The sequence below is a fragment of the Arvicola amphibius genome, chromosome 10 (assembly GCF_903992535.2).
Source record: "Arvicola amphibius chromosome 10, mArvAmp1.2, whole genome shotgun sequence".
NCBI classification, from domain to species: domain Eukaryota; kingdom Metazoa; phylum Chordata; class Mammalia; order Rodentia; family Cricetidae; genus Arvicola; species Arvicola amphibius.
Window position 1 is genome coordinate 45,619,725 of NC_052056.1, and position 20,204 is coordinate 45,639,928.

Consider the following 20,204-nt stretch of genomic DNA (forward strand, 5'->3'; position numbering starts at 1 on the left):
TCCAAGACTAGGAATTATTTGTTTCATTTTGCTTCCCAAGTGCCGTGGTCTGGAGTAGCTTATAGAGATGAGGTGTTGGTCCTGCTGTTGGTGGTGTGACTGGGTAGAGTTTGGGATAGCCTGGCACTTTGTCCCAGTGTGCCCTGTCGAGGGTGCCTTTGTTAGACATGTGATAACACAGGGGTAAATGAATGCCTTGTACATTTTCATGTGTTCGGGTTTGCTCCAGAGCTGTTTGGAAGCTAAACATTTATGGTTTATCAGATTTTTCACAGAAGGCATTTTTTAAAAAATATTTATTTATTATGTATACAATATTCTGTCTGTGTGTATGCCCGCAGGCCAGAAGAGGGCACCAGACTCCATTATAGATGGTTATGAGCCACCATGTGGTTGCTGGGAATTGAACTCAGGACCTTTGGAAGAGCAGGCAGTGCTCTTAACCTCTGAGCCATCTCTCCAGCCCCAACACAGAAGGCATTTTTATGTGTGTTGATAATACAGAAAAATACAGTTTCTCTCTGTTTGTCATAGACAATTGTAAGAATATATTTAGAAACATAAAAGTTGTATTTTCCAGAGGTAAGCCAGTAACAGATACGGGGAGTAGAGACGAGCGGCCCAGATGAACTAACTGCCTTAGTTATCTATCCCAGTTGCCTAGAATTAAAAATTTGTCCTTTCTGATTTTTAAATTCTGAAAAGCTTAAAGTTATCTTTTGATATGTTCATGGAACTTAGCATCATTCGGTTTACTGAGCTCCAGTAACCCTTCTTTCATCATCTTTACAGCTGTGTCTGTGGTTTGAATAAATGTTGGCTTCTTCCTTTTGAAAGGTAGTTGTCTTTTAGGGTGCCCGCTGAGCAGGCAGCTGCTTGGTGGTATCTCCGTAGGGCAGGAGAGCTGACACTCCAGAGCCACTTAACACATGGTGACTTTGTTGTATGTACTTGATCTGAGTGTCTGTGAATCTCTAGTGGGCTCGTATCTAACTTCTTTCTGTGTCTCTGTTCAACAGACTGAAAAGCAAAGCGAAGAAGGCTGGTTCGCTCTTTCTACCCACATGTCATAGTCGAGAAGTTAAATTGGAGCGTGCCCTCAGTGACTTCTTCCCGCCTTCCCCTCCCTCTTCGTGAATCCTCTTTTTCAGGTTGTGACATTTTTCTTCAGATAAAAACCTGCAAAGATATACTGTATTAATAGAAACAAGGAAAAGAATAATTATTTTTAATATTTTACCTTTACAAATAGGTTTTTCAACAAAGCATCTAACCTATGAAGTTCCTGTGAATAAAACTTTGACTGTAGGAAAATTTCAGTCTTCTATTTGATTAACCTTGTTAACTTTTTAGTAGTATATTGTTATTCTTGTCATTGCTGTTGAAGGTTTTATTTTTGTTGTTGTTCTTGTTTTGTGTATCTTAAATGTGGATCAGCTTCCCAGAAGAACTAAATTGCTTTATGTATAACTTACAATAAAAATTTTCTGGCTATCAGAAAAATATGGTAATTTCTTTTCTGCTATCCATCATTCCAAACAAACGTGCAGCTTTAAAAAGCAAAAGCCTGAGGCTGTGGCATCTACCTATAATCCCACCATTCAGAAGCTTGAGGCAGGGGCTCTCTAATATTTAATGAGTTCCATGACAGCCTGAACTATGTAGGACAAGAGGTGGGTGTAGGAATGTTTATTTTTCCTAAGCAAGTAACAGTGGCTGTGTGTTTAATAAAATTTTTAATGTGGGTTTTAAGTGTGAAAATCTCAAAAATGATAATGTACATCTACTAAATAATAATACCAACTATAATGTTTAAATGTCTAAATGCAGTCCATTGATTTAATGATAATGTTAGAAAAAGAAATATAAAAACTGTTCTCAATTTTCCTTGCCATAAATTACCCAAAATGAATTTCCTTTCATGAATTGACTGGTTCTCAGTGTTGGCTTCTGTTTCCAGTGATGTCTGCTATGCTGTGATGGGAATTTCCAACCTCAGAGTTTGGGCGGGGCGGGGTGGGGGGGAGGCAAGAGGAACATCACTCTGAAGCTACCCCGAGTCCCCAGAGTTCCCTTTCCCTTACACTGCAGGTGAGAACCATGTTCTAGGAATCTCACTGTGTAACTCTCTCCTGGGCTTCTCAGTTGTAGCAAAAAATAAAATTATTTTCTTCTAACACTGATGAATTTGTATGAGGTCTGTATTTGCTTTAATCTTTGCAGATTTCTTCTGTTTGTTTTGTACGTTCTGCAACTCATTACTTAAGTCCTTTCTTTGCCTAAGATAAAACCATTTTGGTGCTACACCTCCCTGAAAATTTAGGTCACCTGCTTTCTCTGTAAATGTATTTTTTATGTGTGTATGGCAATGTATAGGAACGTTCTTGTGTGTGTGAACGTGCGTGTGTGCAGGTGCAAGTGCACATGTTCATGTTCCTGTGAAGACCCAGAGATTGAAGTCAGGCGTCTTTCTTAATTGCTCTTCACCAAAGATACTGATGCTGATCTTGGAGTTCGCCAATTTGGCTAGTCCAGCCAGCCAGCTTGTCCCTGGGTTCCCTTTCTTCCTCTCCTGCACACCGAGATTACAGGAGAGCCACCATGGTGCCTGGTAACTGTGTGGTGCTGGGGATCTGAACTCCATTCCTAATGCCTGCATGGCAAATGCTTCACCCACTTAGCAATCTTCCCAACTCCATGAACGAAATACATATATACATATATTAGCAATTTTATACATTTATACAATGTATTTTGATCTTATCCATCTATCACTATCTCCTTCCAACTCTCCCTAGTACCTTTCATCCTGTCTTCCTCCCTGCTTCGTGTTTATTTTGTTGTTGTTATTACTAACCTGAGCCAATTAACGTGGCCCAAATGCACGTGAATGTGGGGCCGTCCACTGGTTCTAGGCCACTTTACCAACCCCAAAGGAGAGTTAGGCTCCTTTCCTCAGGGGCAGCAACTGTCCATAGTTCCTCCACCAAGAGTGGGCCGACCTCAGGGCCTCTTCCCTGTCTCTGCTGGAATTTTGTCTAGCTCGATCTTGTATGAGTAACCACAGCTGCCGTGCGCTGATGTGTGCAGCAGCCATGTAATGTCTGGAAGTGGACATTTCACTGCTTTGCCCACCTAATAATCCTGCTGCCCTTCTTCTGTGATGCTCCCTGAGCCTTGGATCGAGTCATGTGCTTGACAAAGATGATTCTTTTGAAGCCGAGCACTCTCTTAAGCACTAGTCTTCAGTAATATGGCCTCATCATCTAGTTATGGTGCATCAACAATGGCATAGAAACAGTCTGTTGGGGAGGGGCCTCTGTCACCTCCCTGACTAATATCTGTAGAGCTTATCCTACGTAGCACTGAGATTAGCATTTAATAACTCTTCCCTTCTGGGAACAGCATTGTTTACCCCTGAGGACGTTCTTTGATACATATTTTCCTTTGTTTTCCTAGCTTTACCCCCCACACCCTAAAACCTTTAAAGCAATTATTCTCAATCTGAATACTTTAGATTTTTATTTCTCTTAGTGTTGCGTTTGCACAAGTGCGTGTGTATGCACACACAAATGGAGGAATCAGTCATTTAGAAAGTTAATAAATCATGAAAAATAATTCTATCAATATTTTAGACCTCTTTGTTTTCATCTAATCCTTTGAGCTGGAATTACACTTAGGACACCGTTAATTTCTAGTTATCCACTTCCTTTTTGTACTTTCCTATATGCTCTGAGGACAATCTTTTCTACGTATCCAGTCCTCCCTGGAAGCTTGCTATCCCCTGGAATGCTCCTAACTAGCACCCCTGTTCATTAGAGCAAAAATTCTGAAACTGTCCCAATATGGTACAGTGTCTGTTGATATTTCTATCCATTCTTCCACAAAGAAACGTCAGAAGGTTTTGTTCAATTTTTGTTGGGTTATTTGCTTTTTTTTTTATTAAGGGCAAGAGCTCTTTATATATTTTGTGTACAGTTTCTTTGTCTGATACATGCATTGCAGATTAAAATAAAAAACCCTGAGGGTTGAGCACAAAGCCTTATTTACTCTCTAAACACAACACAAAACCTTATTTACTCTCTGAAAGCCATCAGGTATGTAGCTTTAGAAAATGCTACCTCACCCCTTGGCTTATCCGTCTTCCGTGTTTTTGCCTCTGGCAAGTTGCCATGCCTCGCTAAGAACACACCCACTTAAAAAATTGTTTTTAATTGACAAGCAATTGGCTCAGGACCGTGTGGTCACTTTGGAAAGTGGGGCACGTACCTCTGAAAGTGCTCAGTCATTAGGGTCATAAACTGGTGGAATGCTGGGCTTCTGGGTTTTTTTGTTTTGTTTTGTTTTGTTTTTTTAAGAGAGAGGTGGGTCGTAAAACCTCCCCAGGGTAGACTGGACTGGCCGACAACACACCTCTGGTCAGTTTGGGTAAAGCCATGGGGTAATGCCACGCATGCGCTTCTTAGCCTGTTGGTCCCCTCCCCCACAGCACCAGCCCCTGCGGCCCTCTCCGCCGCCCCCCCCCCCGTGGCGTTGCTGTGGCAACCATAGTAAACGGAGTCCTTGGGCTGGTGTGAGTAGAAACAAGCTGCGGTGCTGAACACCTCTGGTAAGTGGGCTCCAGCAGAGGGGCTGTCCCCACGAGTCCCCCTTAAGTCTGGTAGCGACCCAGAGAGCAGCGAACCCTGCCTGAACTTCCCTTAGGTGGAACTAGTGCGGCCCAGTTTCCCTGGAGCTCTTGCCTGGTAAGTTCAGCGCAAACATTCGAAGCCACCAGTGCAGGTCAGACAGGGGCACAGCTCCTGCTTGCAGGGAACTGGTAATGCGGGGCAAGAGACAGCCAGGCAGCCGGTGAGGAGTTAGATCACCACAGAGGGGAGAAGAGAGCCTGCTGGGAATGCTCCTGATGTCAGCAAAGCCACCTGTACCTGAGTTGTGAGTCTTGTCAAGTGGACCCCTCTGCGCTAGTTTCCTTATCTCTTAAAAAAAAAAAAAAAAAAAAAAAAAGGCTTACCTTCTGGGGTTCTTGTTAGGATTGGAGGCCAATGCAGGCCAAGTGTCTAGGGAATGCAACTAAATGCTGGTAAATAGCGAAGTATTCGGAAGGAAGTGGGTGTGCAGAGTATCCAGCTAGCCATGAGTTGTCTTCCTTGCCTACTTGGTAAGACACTTGAGGAAAAGGACTGAAGAGGAAGTAGGAACAGAGTGGATTGTGAGGCGCTGCAGTGATTTAGAACCCCACAATGAAGGGCTTTTATGCCATGCTGAGTGTTTGTACAAGAACTCAGAGTTCTTACATTCTCCTATGACAGCGACAGAAGCACTCAGTGCTTTACATCAGAGTGGCACACTGAGAGCTCTTTCAGGAATACAAAGGGCAAGGCAGCCAAAGGACATTAGAAGGCTGGCAAGGTGACTCAGTGGGTTAAGGCTCTTGCCTCCAAGCCTGACAACCTGCGCCCCGTCCCTGGCCCCCTCTGGTGGAAGGAGACAACCAGTTTCTACAAAGTTGTCTTGTGATGCCCACATATGCGCCACCCACACACAAAATATAAACAAATGCAGCCAAAAGTTAAATTTTATAGGTTTTATTTATTTTATGTGTATGAGTCTTTGTCTGAATGTATGTCTGTGTACCATATGTGTCCAGTGCTCCTGGAGGGCATAAGAAGGCACTGGATCCCCTGGGACTGTGAGCTTCCACGTGGGTGCTGGGAATTGAACTCTGGTACTCTGGAATGACAGCCAATGTATGTATGTATGTATATATAAATTTTTTTGGGTGTCTTTATTGACCTATACCTTTTTTCTCACTCCCCTTCCTTCCCCACTTCTCCCCTTTCACCTTCCCTCTGCCTCCCAACGCTGCCAACTAAAAGAAAAAGATCTTGTCTTTTTCTCCTTCCTAAGTGGACCCATATATGTCTCTCTGAGGGTCCTCTTTGTTGTCTAGGTTCTCTGGGGTTGTAGATTGTAGGTTATCCTTTGTTTTATTTATGGCTAATATCCGCTTATGAGTGAGTACATGCCATGTTTGACTATCTGGGTCTGAGTTACCTCACTTAGGATTTTTTTTCTAGTTCCGTCTGTTTGCTTGCAAATTACAAGATGTCATTATTTTTTACCGCTGAGTAGTACTCCATTGTGTAAATGTACCACATTTTCCTTATCCATTCTTCAGTTGAGGGCATCTAGGTTGTTTCCAGGTTCTGGTTATTATGAATAATGCTGTTATGACCATAGTTGAGCACATGTCCTTGTGGTATGAGTGTGCATCCTTTGGGTATATGCCCCAAAGTGGTTTTTCTGGGTCTTGAGATAGATTGATTCCCAATTTTCTGAGAAACCACCATACTGATTTACAAAGCAGCTGTTCTCTCCAGCATGAGCTGTCCTCAGTGTTTTTGCTCTTGGTTGTTCTTACAGGTGTAAGATGGAATCTCCGAGTTGTTTTGATTTGCATTTTTCTGATAGCTAAAGAAGTTGAGCATTTCCTTAAGTGTCTTTCAGCCATTCAAGATTCCTCTGTTGAAAGCTCTCTGTTTAGGTCTGTACTCCATTTTTTAATTGGATTATTTATTCTTTTGATGTCTAGCTTCTTGAGTTCTCTGTATATTTTGGAGATCAGTCCTCTGTCAGATATGGGGTTGGTGGACATCTTTTCCCATTCTGTAGGCTGTCATTTTTTGTCTTGTTGACCGTGTCCTTTTCTTTACAGAAGCGTTTCAGTTTCAAGAGGTCCTATTTATTAATTGTAGCTCTCAGTGTTTATACTACTGGAGTTATATTTCAGAAGTGGTCTCCTGTGCTAATGTGTTCAAGGCTATTTCCCACTTTCTCTTTTATCAGGTTCAGTGTGATTGTTTTGGCTACCCTGGGTTTTTTGCTTTTCCATATGAAGTTGAGTACTGTTCTTTCAATGTCTATGAAGAATTTTGCTGGGATTTTGATGCATAGTGCATTGAATCTGTAGATTGCTTTTGGTAGGATTGCCATTTTTACTATGATGTTAATCTTACCTATGCAAGAGCAAGGTCTTTTCAATTTTCTGGTGTGTTTGATTTCTTTCTTCAAAGATTTAAAGTTCTTGTCATAAGGTCCTTCACTTGTTTAGTTAGAGATATCCCAAGTTATTTTCTGTTATCTGTGGCTATTGTAAAGGGTGATGTTTCTCTGATTTCTTCCTCAGCCCATTTATCATCGGTATATATAGGAAATCTACTGTTTTTTTTTTTTTTTTAGTTAATCTTGTATCCTGCCACATTACGTAAGGTGTTTCTCAGCAGAAGGCATTCCCTGGTAGAATTTTTGGGGCACTTATTTATTCTGTCATATCATCTGCAAATAGTGGGAGTTTGACTTCTTTTCCAATTTATATTCCCTTGATCTCCTTTTTTGTCTTATTGCTTTAACTAGTATGTTTAGCACTATAGTGAATAAATATGAAGAGTGGACAGCCTTGCCTTGTTCCTCATTTCAGTGGGATTACTTTGAGTTTCTCTCATTTAGTTTGATGTTGGCTTGCTACATATATTGCCATTATTGTGTTTAGGTATGTTTCTTGTATTCCTGCTCTCTCTCCAAGACCTTTATCGTAAATAGATGTTGAATTTTGTTGAAGGTTTTTTCAGCATCTAATAAGATGATCACATGTTTTTTTTTTCTTTCAGTTTGTTTATATGGTGGATTACATTGATGGATTTTCATATGTTTAAAACATCTCTGTATATCTGGGATGAAGCCTCCTTGGTCACAGTGGTTGATTTTTTTTTTATATGTTTCTGGACTTAGTTTGCCAGTATTTTATTGAGCATTTTTGCATCAATATTCATGAGGAAGATTGGTCTGTAATTCTTTTTCTTAGTTGTGTCTTTGTGTAGTTTGGGTTTCAGGCTAATTGTAGTCTTCATAAAATGAGTTTGGTAATGTTCCTTCTGTTTCTATTGTGTGGAACAACTTGAGGCATATTGGTATTAGTTCTTCTTTGAAGCTCTTGTAGAATTCTGTGCTGTAGCCATCCGGTCCTGGACTTTTTTTTGGTTGGGAGACTTTTAATGACTTTTTCTATTTCCTTAGCAGTCAAAGATCTATTTAATTTGCTTATCTGGTCTTGAATTAATTTTTGTGTGTGGTGCTTATCCAGAAAATTGTTCATTTTCTTTAAGTTTTCCAGTTTTGTGGAGTACAGATTTTTGAAGTATGATAATTCTCTGGATTTTCATTTCTGATTTTGTTAATTTGAATATTCTCTCTCTGCCTTTTGGTTACTTTGTATAAAGGTTTGTCTATTTTGTTGATTTTCTCCAAGAACCAACTCTTTGTCTCATTGATTCTTTGTATTGTTTTCTTTGTTTCTATTTTGTTGATTTCAGCTCTCAATTTGGTTATTTCCTGTCTAGTCCTCCTGGGTGAGTTTGCTTCTTTTTGGTCTAGAGCTTTCAGGTGTTCTGTTAAGTCACTTCTGTGGGATTTTTCCAGCTCTTCTATGTAGTTCTATGAGCATTCCTCTAATGAACATTCTCCTTAACACTGCTTTCATTGTGTCCCATGAGTCTGGGTATGTTGTGCGGTCATTTTCATTGAATTTTAGGAAAGTCTTTAATTTCTTTCTTTCTTTCTTTCTTTCTTTCTTTTTTTTTTTTTTTTTTTTTTTTTTTTTTTTTTTTTTTTTTTTTTTTTTTTTTTTTTTTTTTACCCAGTAGTGATGCATTTGAGCATTGTTCAGTTTCCATGGGTTTGTGAGCTTTCTACAACTAGTGATATTGTTGAGTTGATGATTCAATAAGACGCAGGAGGTTATTCCAGTTTTTTTTTTTTGTATCTGTTGAGATTTGCTTTGTGACCGAGTATGTGGTCAATTTTAGAGAATGATCCATGAGGTGCTGAGAAGAAGTTATGTTCTTTTGTGTTTGCGTGAAATGTTCTATAGTTGTCTGTTAAGTCCATTGAGGTCTAAGATCTGTTAGTTCCTTTATCTCTCTGTTAAGTTTCTGTCTGGCAGATCTGTCCAGTGGTGTGAGTAGGATGTTGAAGTCTCTTTAGTGTGTGGGACTTGATGTGTGATTTAAGATTTAGGAATTTTTCTTTTACAAATGAGGATGCCCTTGTATTTGGGGCATAGATTTCAGTATTGAGACTTCATATTGATGGATTTTTCCTGTGATGAATATGAAATGCCCCTCTTTATCTCTTTTGACTAATTTTAGTTTGAGGTCTATTTTGTTAGATATGAGGATAGAGCTACACCAGCTTGTTTCTTAGGTTCATTTTATTTGAAAATCTTTCCCCAACCCTTTACTCTGATGTAATGTCTATATTTGTAGTTGTGTGTTTCTTGTATGCAGCAGAAGGATAAATTCTGTTTTCATATCCAATCTGTTATCCTGTGTCTTTTTATAGGCGATTTGAGTACATTGATATTAAGTGATATTAATGAACAGTGATTGCTAGGTCCTGTTATTTTTGTTGTTGATGGCGATGGTGGTGTTGTTGTGTGTTCATTTCTCTTCTTTAGGATTTGCTGGTGTGGGATTATCTATTTCCTGTGTTTTTGTAGGAGTAGCTAACTTCCTTGGGTTGGAGTTTTCCTTCTGGTACTTTCTGTAGAGCTGGATTTGTGGGTAGATATTGATTAAATCTGGTTTTGTTATGGAAAAGCTTGTTTTCTCTGTCTGTGTTGATTGAAAGCTTTGTTGAATATAGTAGTCTGGGCTGGCATCTGTGGTCTTTTAGAGTCTGTATAATACCTGACTAGAATTTTCTAGCTTTCGTTGTTTCCATTGAGATGTCCGGTGTAATTCTGATAGGTCTGCCTTTATGTGTTACTTGGCCTTACTCCTTTGCAGCCTTTAATATTCTTTCTTTATTCTGTATGTTTAGTGTTTTGATTAGTATATGGTGAGGGGATTTTTTTGGGGGAAGGGGTCTGGTCTATTTGGTGTTCTGTAAGCTTCTTGTATTTTTATAGGCATGTCCTTCTTTAGGTTGGGAAAGTTTTTCTATGATTTTGTTGAGTATATTTTCTGTGCCTTTGAGCTGGACTTATCCTTCTTTAGTTCCTATTATTCTTACTTTTGTTTTTTTTTTTCATAGTGTCCCAGATTTCCTGGATATTTTGTGTTAAGAATTTATTGGATTCAATATTTTCTTTGACCAATGAGTTTATTTCTTCTACTGTATCTTCAACACCTGAGGTTCTCTCTTCTATCTCTTGTATTCTGTTGTTTATGCTTGCTTCTGTAGTTATCATTTACCCAGATTTTCCATTTCCAGATTTCCCTGTTTATATTTTCTTTATTGCCTCTATTTTAGTTTTCAAGTCTTGAACTGTTTCTTTCACCTTTTTGGTTGTTTTTTCTTGGTTTTCTTTAAGAGATTTGTTGATTTCTTCCAATTTTATGTTTGCTTGTTTGTCTGTCCTCCACTTCTTTAAGGGAACTTTTCATTTCTTCCTTAAGGACCTCTGTCATCTTCATAAAGTTATTTTTAAGGTCATTTTCTTCTACTTCATCCATATTGGGATGTTCCTGTCTTGCTGTTGTAGAACCATTAGTTTCTGGTGGTGCTGTCTTGCTCTTTATGTCGTTGAGTGCATTCTTACCTTGTTGTCTACCCATCTATTCCTCCAATGAGAACAGGTGGGGCCTGTGTTTCAGGGCCGTCCCTTTTCTTCAATTGGTGTAGTTGGGGGCTGTGGCTCTGTTGAACGCTCCTTCTGTAATTGTTCCTGCAGATGCCTACACGCCGGAGGTTCACTCCTCCTTGTGCTCAGGTTCACTCCTCCTTGTGCACGGGTGGCTATTGCTCCAATGGTCACTCCTCCAGGTGCAGGCGGGGCTGAGGTTGAGTCTCTGGTTGTCAGACAATCTCCAGAGACCAGGGCTATTGCCACAGCCCACCCACCGTGCTGCTGAGCCTTCCTCTCCTAGTGGCCTGGCCCACCTGCTGCCCTGTTGAGGCTTCCTCTCAGCCAGTGCTCTTAATCTCTCATCTCCAGTCCCCATTAGAAAAAAAACAGTTAAAGAGAAGATGGATTAGAAAACAAAGAAGCTGTATGAGGCTACCCATGGTAATGGAGCAACGAGTCATCTACAGCAGTGATGGGGCGAGGAGAAGGTGAATTCAGAAGTCTTCATAGATTGACATTTGCTGACCAGTCTTGGAAATCCGTTGCATGAGATCGGTGACAGGAAAGGATTCAATGGCTAACTTTTTTTTTCACTTGCATAACTATGATAATGGTTGGTCTGCCTCATGTTTTTAAAAATAGGTGAGATAATGCAGGTTGAAATTTTTAGAATTGTGCTTGGCATCAAATAAGAACCAACCAACCAACCAAACAAACCCACCACAAACTATTGTTATATGCACAACGTGAAGTCAAAATTGAGTTGGCTTTCTACATCTGTTATTGGTCATTTAGTATGACCTGCTGACTATAGAGACTGGGTATTTGAGATTTGGGAGTGAAGATCATTTGGCGAATGAACCTGAGCAATGTTACCTTGTGGAGTCCTATGTCTGGCTTCCAGCCAACCCTTTAGGAACACAGTCCTCTGCAATACTGAGAACTATTACTTTCTTTACATTTTCTTAGGGCCAACTCAAAACTGGACAGTCTAATTAGTAAGTTGGTCAAAAGAATTGGCTAAAGGCTGAAACAATAAACCTGAATCTAATAGAAGATGTAACAATCATTCTGCAAATAGATTCCCAAACCTTAACAGTCTTTACTACCAGTTAATTAAGTAGGATGTAGTTGGAAACACACAAATAAGGACTGGTCATTCTCATTGCTATACACAGACCTAGACGAGTCAACATATAATATTTATTTCTATCCTCCAATGTAAAACCTTAGGTTGCCTTAGAGAAATGCTATGAATGTCTCCAGCCAGTGGGCGATGGGTGAATTAATGGTGCCCCTCTTCTGGCACGTATCCACATAGGAGGGCTCAAAAAATTTAGGAAGGTAAACAGTTTGAGGGGAAATCAAATACATTGGAAATGTATTTATTTAATTGTTTTTCAAGACAGGATTTCTCTGTGTAACAACTCTGGCTATCCTGAAACTTGCTTTGTAGACCAGGCTGGCCTCAAACTCAGAGATCTGCCTGCCTCTGCCTCCCACAGCATGCACCACCACTGGGCTACCTATTTATTATAATTTTAAAAACAATTCAAATTATGTCATTGAGGAATAATTGAAAGACTCAAGAGTGCCTCATCTGAGAAAGGCAAATGTCTTGAGGAAAGCTAGAGCAACCTGTAATTTTTTGAATGGCCACAGCCTTTGTTCTTTGAAAAAAGAAAAAAGAAACAAACCAAATGGATCCAAAATGGAGAGAGAGATTTAAGCTTAATTAAAAATGTACTACACTCTAGAGCTGAACACTAACAGACTATGCCACAGTCTTAGCTGCACTGTTTGAACGGAAGATGACTGACCGTATCTTAAATGCCCCTTATCTTCACTTACTTGGGACCATATTTAATATTAATCATCTTCTCAACTATTTACATATCCCATGGCTGTATGCCACTTACCATTCTGCTTTATCCTTTCAGAATTTCAGACAACGTGTTTTGTTCGTCTTCACCCCTCCTGCAACTTCGCAGGTCCATGTCTACCTCCCTACTCAGCCGACTCATTGTTCTCTTCTTATTTTATTTTGAAGCCCACTGAGTCCAGCTGATGCTGCTCATACACTCTTAGATGTGTGCCCTTTTGCCGAGTCACACCCCGTCCTCAACGCTTTGCTGCTCGACTCACTAGCTATACTATGCGGATCTCAGGTCTATGACGTAGGCACCGCATTTCTAAGATGGGACTAGTGAGATATTAAACCCACTTAGACCGAGTCGGAAGCCAATATCCCCAGCCTGGCCAACACCTTAGACTACCATAGATGTAAATGTGCCCCCTTCGTTGGCTAGGTGCTGCACTAGGGAAAGCTCTTTCTGGACCACTGAGGTGGCTCAGAAGGTAAAGGAATTGCCGCCAGATGAACACTGCATGCCAGATTCCCTGGGCCCCATTCCTATCACCCATAAGATGTGAGAACTGTGTTAAGTTGTCCTTTGGTCCTGTTATTTACAAGTGGCTCTCTCTATGTGGCAGAGGCCGACCTTGAACTCTTGGGCTCACGTAGTGTTTCTCCTCAGCCTACTGAATTGCCAGGACGACGGTGCATGGAAGCGTGCCTACCTTCTGGTCCTATTTACTGAGTTTCACCAGTGCTAAAGAAGAGCCGTAGTATTGCTAGTGAAACCAACTACCTCATATGAGAAGCCTGTGTATTTCATACAAACCCCTCGTTGTTAGCCTTAATTCTTATACCTGGCTGCATGAACGTTTGCCTGGCCTGTTATTTCCATGATTTTGTTCAGGTAACTCTGAAGTGAGGTCAGAGGTGAGAATTATAGATATTATGCCCCATATACATACACACACAGGGACACATAGTAACTGTAGACATCATATACCGTATAACATATATATGCATACAGGGACAAATAGTAACTGTAGACATCATACATCACATACATACACATATATGTACACATACATATACAGGGACAAATGGTAACTATAGATATTATACATCTACATATACATGTACATATACAAGGACCAAAAGATTAAGAACCCTGCTTGTTGCCCAAGCTGGAATGTGAACACAATTCTCTTCGGCTTCAAAACCTCGTGAGGTTAAAAAGTGTAATTTCCCAATCTGTTTGATCTAAAACGAAACAAAACAAAACAAACATTAAAAGCCCTAAATACCACTTTGCTCCATGTCAGAAGTCCTGCTAATGGATTCCAGGAGTCTCTTATACCTGGCCTGTTCCCATGCATCTTCCAGATCCTCCATTACCCTGTGTTCCTCACGAGAGATAAGGATGATCCTAGGTTGTTTTTGGTTTGTGTGTTTGTTTTTTCCTCCCCCTATTGCTAGTTTAGATCTGGGATTAGCCCCTGGTTTCTAGAATTTTCTTCCATACTCTGCACAGCCTGTGACTGACTGGACTTGTGATGCTAATCTTTCTTTCGTGGTAGTGTTGGCCGTGTGGGGGATACATGACTCGTGACAGCACAGAAAGCAGTGCGGTGATTCTGTCCTTGTATTTTTCTCCCTTGTCATCCTTTGTTCCTACCTAATAATTATGAGTAAATTCACTAGGTCTATGGCCTATTCTTTTAAAGAATTATCTAGTTTATATTCAGTTATATCAGTGTTTCTCAACCTGTTTGTCACGCGTGATCCCATTAGGGGTTGAACAGCCCTTTCACCGGGGTCATCTAAGACCATCAGAAAAAGCACAGATACATTATAATTCACAGCAGCCACAAAACTGCAGTTATGAAGTAGCAATAAAATAGTTTCGTGGTCGGGAGTCACCACAACATGAGGAGGTGTATTAAAGGGTCACAGCATTGGGAAGGTTGAAAACCACTGAGTTATAACATATTAAAAATAAATGTAGGAGGCCAGGCGGTGGCGGTGCACACCTTTAATCCCAGCACTCGGGAGGCAGAGACAGGTGATCTCTTTGAGTTCGAGGCCAACCTGGTCTACAAGAACTAATTCCAGGACACCCATGGCTGTTACACAGAGAAACCCTGTCTCAGAAAACAAACAAACAAAAACGTGTGTGTGTGTGTGTGTGTGTGTGTGTGTGTGTGTAGGAAAAGAAAGGCAGCAGACAGAAAGTGGCCTCATGAACCTTTTGGCTAGCAGAGAGCAGAAGAGAAAGCTGTGCTTCAAGTCACTGGGAGGTACTTGACTGCCCGACTCCTGACATTGCAGAAAGCCATGGGGCCTGGAATGCAAGGGGCCCCTGGAAACAAATTCCTTGCTTCACCAGCTTAGAGACTGCATCACGACAGCCTAGAGAACAGGTTCACTTTCCTTCCAACGCCTTGAATGTTGATTTTCTATCTTTTCAAGGAAATTATCTATTACCATTTCTTCCCAGTTAGAAAGGCAGTTAGAAAAAAAAAGCATAAAAGCTGGCAAAGGTATGGAGGAAGGGGACTGCTTATATGCAGCTGATCGGAACGTATAGTCCTCCAGCCATTGGAAAGAAAAGTATGGCTGTCCCTACAGATGAAACTCCCATGTGATTTAGCAACCTGTCTCCTCTTTGTATGCCTCCCCATCTTGTGGCGGTTAATCTTGAATCTCCAGGAAACAAACTTGGGGGCATAGCTGTGAGGGATTTTCATATCAGGTGTGCTGAGGTGGGAAGACCCACCCTCAGTGTGGATGGCACCATTCCACGGGATGCGGGCCGTAGACTATAAAAAGAACTCAAGCCCTCTGCCTCCTGTCAGTGGCCGCGATGTAATCAGCTGTTCCAAGCTCTTGCTGCCATGACGGACTGGACCCGCGAGCTGTGAACCAGAATCAGGCCATCATTCCTTAAGTGTGCTTGCTAGGAATTTTGTCCAAACAGTGCGTAAGCTAATACATGGCTCGGGCTCTTCTTAGTGGGCTAGCTTCAGCCCTTTGGAGGTATTCTCTGCCTTGCATGACTTTTCCCAGCCTGTGCCAACACCCCTTCCCTAAACCTCAAACATAAGTTAACTGTTTTATTACACATTCCCAGAGTACCTCAACTTTTCATTTCCATTTCTGGTAGCACTGTCTGTATTTCTACTGCTTGCTGGATGCCTGTGTTTCCAAACCATAAGCTCTCTGAAGTTCAAGACCACCTATATTTTTTTTCTGCACCTTGGTAACTTAGTGCACTAAGACTTGAGACAGCAGGTGTGCTCAAAAAATATATTTGAAGTGAAACTGATCGGTAACCTGAGGGGGTTCAGTAACAGGAAGGGGGAAAGGAGATGAAGAACCGACCGAAAGAAGGGTGGCAGAGTTAGCAGGGATGCATTCGGAGGAAAGAGGGGCTTGGGTGTTGTGTTTCACTGTGGAAAACCGGAGCACACCAGAATGCCAAGTGTGCCGGAGAAGGGAAACTGTGAGGACAATCTCCACTGTCACCGAGGGGTCTGATATGGATCCCAGACTCCTGCTGTTTGTCATCTCCAATACAGTGCACACACGAGAGCGCCAGCACGTGCGGGCTTGGTACTTGTGGAATTCATTGTGGGGAGATCTGTTAACTTCTGTGTTTTGGCATTATGTCTCACTCTTGGATTTGGTGCTTACAGAAGACATGAAGGAGCCAGATGACCAGGACACTGACGGGGGAAGATCAAGGAGCGATGGCAAGCAGTCTTCTAGATCCGATTCAAAACGTATGTAAGGATGCTACTATACTCTTTATTGTTATCAAATTTAGGTAAGATGGTTTTGCAAGACTGCCCTCTGGGTGTATAGACAGGAATGTTTTTCCTGTTTAATTCCCTTACAAACTCTTCTGTTCCTTAGCAGTAACAGCTGTGCTTTGTTTCTAACCCAGCTCCTAGCAAGATCTCTGGATTTAGCTCAGTGGATAGAGAACTGGCCTAGCATACAAGAGACCTTGGGTTTGATCCCTAGCACTGCCTAAAGTGGAAGTGTAATCCCAGCAGTCCAGAGATGGGAGCAGGAAGATGGGGCCTTCCGGTTCACCCTCAGCCTTAGCAGCTGTCTCCTTGAGACCCAACGGGTCACATTTAGACCCTATCACAGAGTAGCGAAAGAAACGGCAGCTGTCTATGTTAATAACAACCTGCCTGAATACCCGCTCTCAATTTCCTCCATGAGATCCATGCCTTTAGTGGACTTTTGGGTACAGCATAATGAAAAGAGAGTGGGAGTTTGGTTTTAAGTCCCGAGTTAACCGCTGGGAGATGCTTGACTTCAGAGTCTTCATTTTCTAACCTACTTATTTATTTTTATTGTATGTCTGTGACTCTTTGCCTGAACGTATGTCTGCCCTACATATGTACCGTACCTGTATAGACCAGAAGAGGGTATTGAATCCCTTGGAACTGGAGTTACAGACAATGTTAGCCACTATGTGGGTGCTGGGAATCAAACCCTGGTCCTCTAGAAGAGCAGCCAGTGTTCTCAACTACCAAGCCATCTCTTCAGCTTCTTCTGGTCCATTTAAATAAGTTATTTGGGAATTAAACCAGGTGAGATATGGAGAATTTCATAGGCTGCAAATGGAAGAGGTGAGGAAGTAGCCTTTGGTTGCGCCAGTGAGGAGAAAGCACTCAGGTGTTCACAGGGAGTCATTCTCCTGTGCCTCCGTGAGTACAGCTGAGTCTTCTCCGGTTCTGGTAATTTCTTTTCATCCAGATGTGTGCATCCTATGGAATTCCGTCTTGAGGCCCAGTTCATTGACTTGGTCCAGACTTTTGCTCTCATTTATTAGTCTTGGACCTTGTCTCTATTCCTTTAGCTTCATCTCAGATCTACTAGGCACTTTTGGGTGTACTTGCTGCTTCTTCCTTGTTCTTCTGAAAGCCCCCCAGTCCAGACTTTCATGTGATTGATGCTATGGAGTTTAAGCATGTCCATGTTTGGATTTGAATTGAATGTTGCCTTATGCCTACAGCCGCTTTTATTCTTGATTCTCGTTCCTCATTAGTTTACTCTGAAGCCAATATTTTAACTTAATCTGTTTGATTTTACTTTGGAGAGAAATGATCACACTCAGAGCTTACTCTGAAATAGCATTATGGCTCCTCAACATGGCAGATCCTCTACTAATGGTAGCTGGAGTTATGATAACAGTATGCCAACATTCATGCTAGCCCACTATTTATCCTTTCTTGTTAGGATATATTGTTATGATTTCTCATAAGAGAAATCAACTGGAAATGAAGTGAAAATGGAGATGAACCCACCAAAAAGGCCTTTTGGGTTTTGTACAAGTTCAAGACTGATGCAATAAAGTAATCCTAGGTAATTTAGAGTTTAAAAATTCATTACATTTAAGGCACAAACAAGTAAGAGGTTTTAGTTACTTTGGAAGTAAGAACATTAATTAAAAATTTGTGAAATTGATAAAACAAATTGTCTTTAATATGTACCAAAGAAGCCCCAGAAGACACCACAGATGACCTATACACTGACGAGGAAGAATCATATTTGGATGATGACTTTGACTTGGAAGACATGGGACAAAGTACAACCTCATTTCAAGAGTATCTTCAGATGACCAGATGTAAGTGTGATTAGCTTTCTCCCAGTGTTTGTCACTGCTTTAAGGGCAAGTTGCTCCGACAAATTAAACAGCTACCTATTTATCTAAGAAACGGAAAGTCTGCAGGATGTGGACACGTGTTACGAACAGAAAGAAATGAATGTATTTCTGAGGACCGTGTCAGGCAGTCTTGTGCTTGACAAGGGGATAAAGTGATCAAGGAAGTGCCGTGTCTCAGAAAGGTTAAGAGTTCTCCAAGTCCCCCTATATGAGCAGAACTCAGCATCTCGACACGTGCACAACCTGTCAGCTCTTCCTCCGGGTCTGGCAGCGTGAAGCACTGTTGAAGCCAGTGGTTGCTTTCACTGCTACTTGAGACTGCACAGTCCCCCCGATGATGTGAAATACAATTTTAGGGTCAATGCGTACTCTTCTTTTTTTTTTTTTTTTTTGGTTTTTCGAGACAGGGTTTCTCTGCAGCTTTTTTAGAGCCTGGCCTGGAACTAGCTCTTGTAGACCAGGCTGGCCTCGAACTCACAGAGATCTGCCTGCCTCTGCCTCCCGAGTGCTGCATACTCTTCTTAGATAAAGTATTTTCCTGTTTTAGTATCTCATGAACCTCCTCCAGAAATTAAAGAAGAGGCCGAGGAGACTACAAAGAAGAAGATATCGGAGAGCTTCTTCTACAACTACAAAGAGCTTGTCGCCACACCCTATGTGACACCAGAAGCAAAGATCCCGCTGGATTTTCTTACGCTTCAGTATCCACTCCAGCGTTGCATTCATAATGTGGGAGGGTTTCATTGCAAACTACAAACTACAGCTCCAGGAGCAAATGTGGCTGCCAGCCTGTTTGTGTAAATAAAGTTTTATTGCAGCACAGACACACACAATTACACTCTGTCCATGGCTGCTTAAGTAGTTGTGATGGAGAACATTTGGTCTAGGCTTAAGGTATTTACTTCTTGCCTTACAAAGAAAAAGTTACCAACCTTTGTCTGAGGAAACTGTAAAAAGTGTGGCAGGGGTGGGGAGTAGGGGATGGGATGGGGGGGCGAACAGGGGAATCCTAATTTAAATTAAATGTTTTGTTTGATGCCAGTCCTAGGGCGTGATGGTGTTTTGAGGATGCTCTTTGCACAGATGGACCAGTTCATGAGATGATGAAATGTGGTTTGAAGGAGTTTGTAGAGCAGCTTCTTCTTCTGCTTCTTCTTCTTCTTCTTCTTCTTCTTCTTCTTCTTCTTCTTCTTCTTCTTCTTCTTCTTCTTCTTCTTCTTCTTCTTCTTCTTCTCCTCCTCCTCCTCCTCCTCCTCCTCCTCCTCCTCCTCCTCCTCCTCTTCTTTTTCTTTTTTTAAAAAGATTTGTTTATTTATTCATTTGTTCATTTATTTATTTACTATGTATACAAAGTTCTGCCTGCATGACAGAAGAGGACACCAGATCTCATTATAGGTGGTGTGAGCCATGTGGTTGCTGGGAATTGAACTCAGGACCTCTGGAAGAGCAACCAGTGCTCTTAACCTCTGAGCCATCTTTCCAGCCCTTCTTTTTCTTTTTTGAGACAAGTTTTCTCTGTAGCTTTGAGGCCTGTCCCAGTATTAGATTTCCACATGTCATAATTTTTTAAAATTTGCTTTTTACCTTTATTATTTGTGTGTGCATGCACGCAAGTGCGTGTGTTCGTGCATGTGCACGTGTGTGTTTCCATGTGTGTCAGGGCATGTGCACAGATGCCAGAGGACAGCTTTCAGGAGCCTGCCCTTTCCTCTCACCATCTTACTCTAGGGATGAGAATCGGATTATCAGTCTCAACCCAGTAAACTACGTAGCTGCTCCAACATAACAGAATTTTAAATTCCTTTCAACATTAACCAAGAGGCCTATAAAATCTTGTTAGCAGATGGATCAGTCAGTGAGTAAAGACACTTATCACACAAGCCTGATGACCTAAGTTTAGTCCCTGGAACTCAAAGTGGAAGAAGAGAAAACACACACCCATACACACACACACACACACACACACACACACACCACAGACTGACACACACATATACACACGCATACACATATGCACACCCCACACACACACACATACA

At 41.4% G+C, this 20,204-nt stretch overlaps 2 protein-coding genes across 3 annotated transcripts in view; both read left to right on the forward strand.

The window, feature by feature from the left end:
- The window catches only part of Spice1 (spindle and centriole associated protein 1), a 46,665-nt gene extending 44,844 nt beyond the window's left edge, over positions 1-1,821 (forward strand). For both annotated transcript variants that reach the window (XM_038345532.1, XM_038345531.1), the window contains exon 18: positions 1,020-1,821. In XM_038345532.1, coding sequence (XP_038201460.1) covers positions 1,020-1,073 — 54 coding nt within the window. In that variant the 3' untranslated portion in view covers positions 1,074-1,821. The remainder of the gene's footprint in view (positions 1-1,019) is intronic.
- A 2,794-nt stretch (positions 1,822-4,615) lies between these two features.
- The window catches only part of Cfap44 (cilia and flagella associated protein 44), an 89,236-nt gene continuing 73,647 nt past the window's right edge, over positions 4,616-20,204 (forward strand). The window contains exons 1-4 of the mRNA XM_038346102.1: positions 4,616-4,745; positions 16,178-16,264; positions 17,998-18,126; positions 18,713-18,866. Of these exons, the coding sequence (XP_038202030.1) occupies positions 16,183-16,264; positions 17,998-18,126; positions 18,713-18,866 (365 nt within the window). The 5' untranslated portion in view covers positions 4,616-4,745; positions 16,178-16,182. The remainder of the gene's footprint in view (positions 4,746-16,177; positions 16,265-17,997; positions 18,127-18,712; positions 18,867-20,204) is intronic.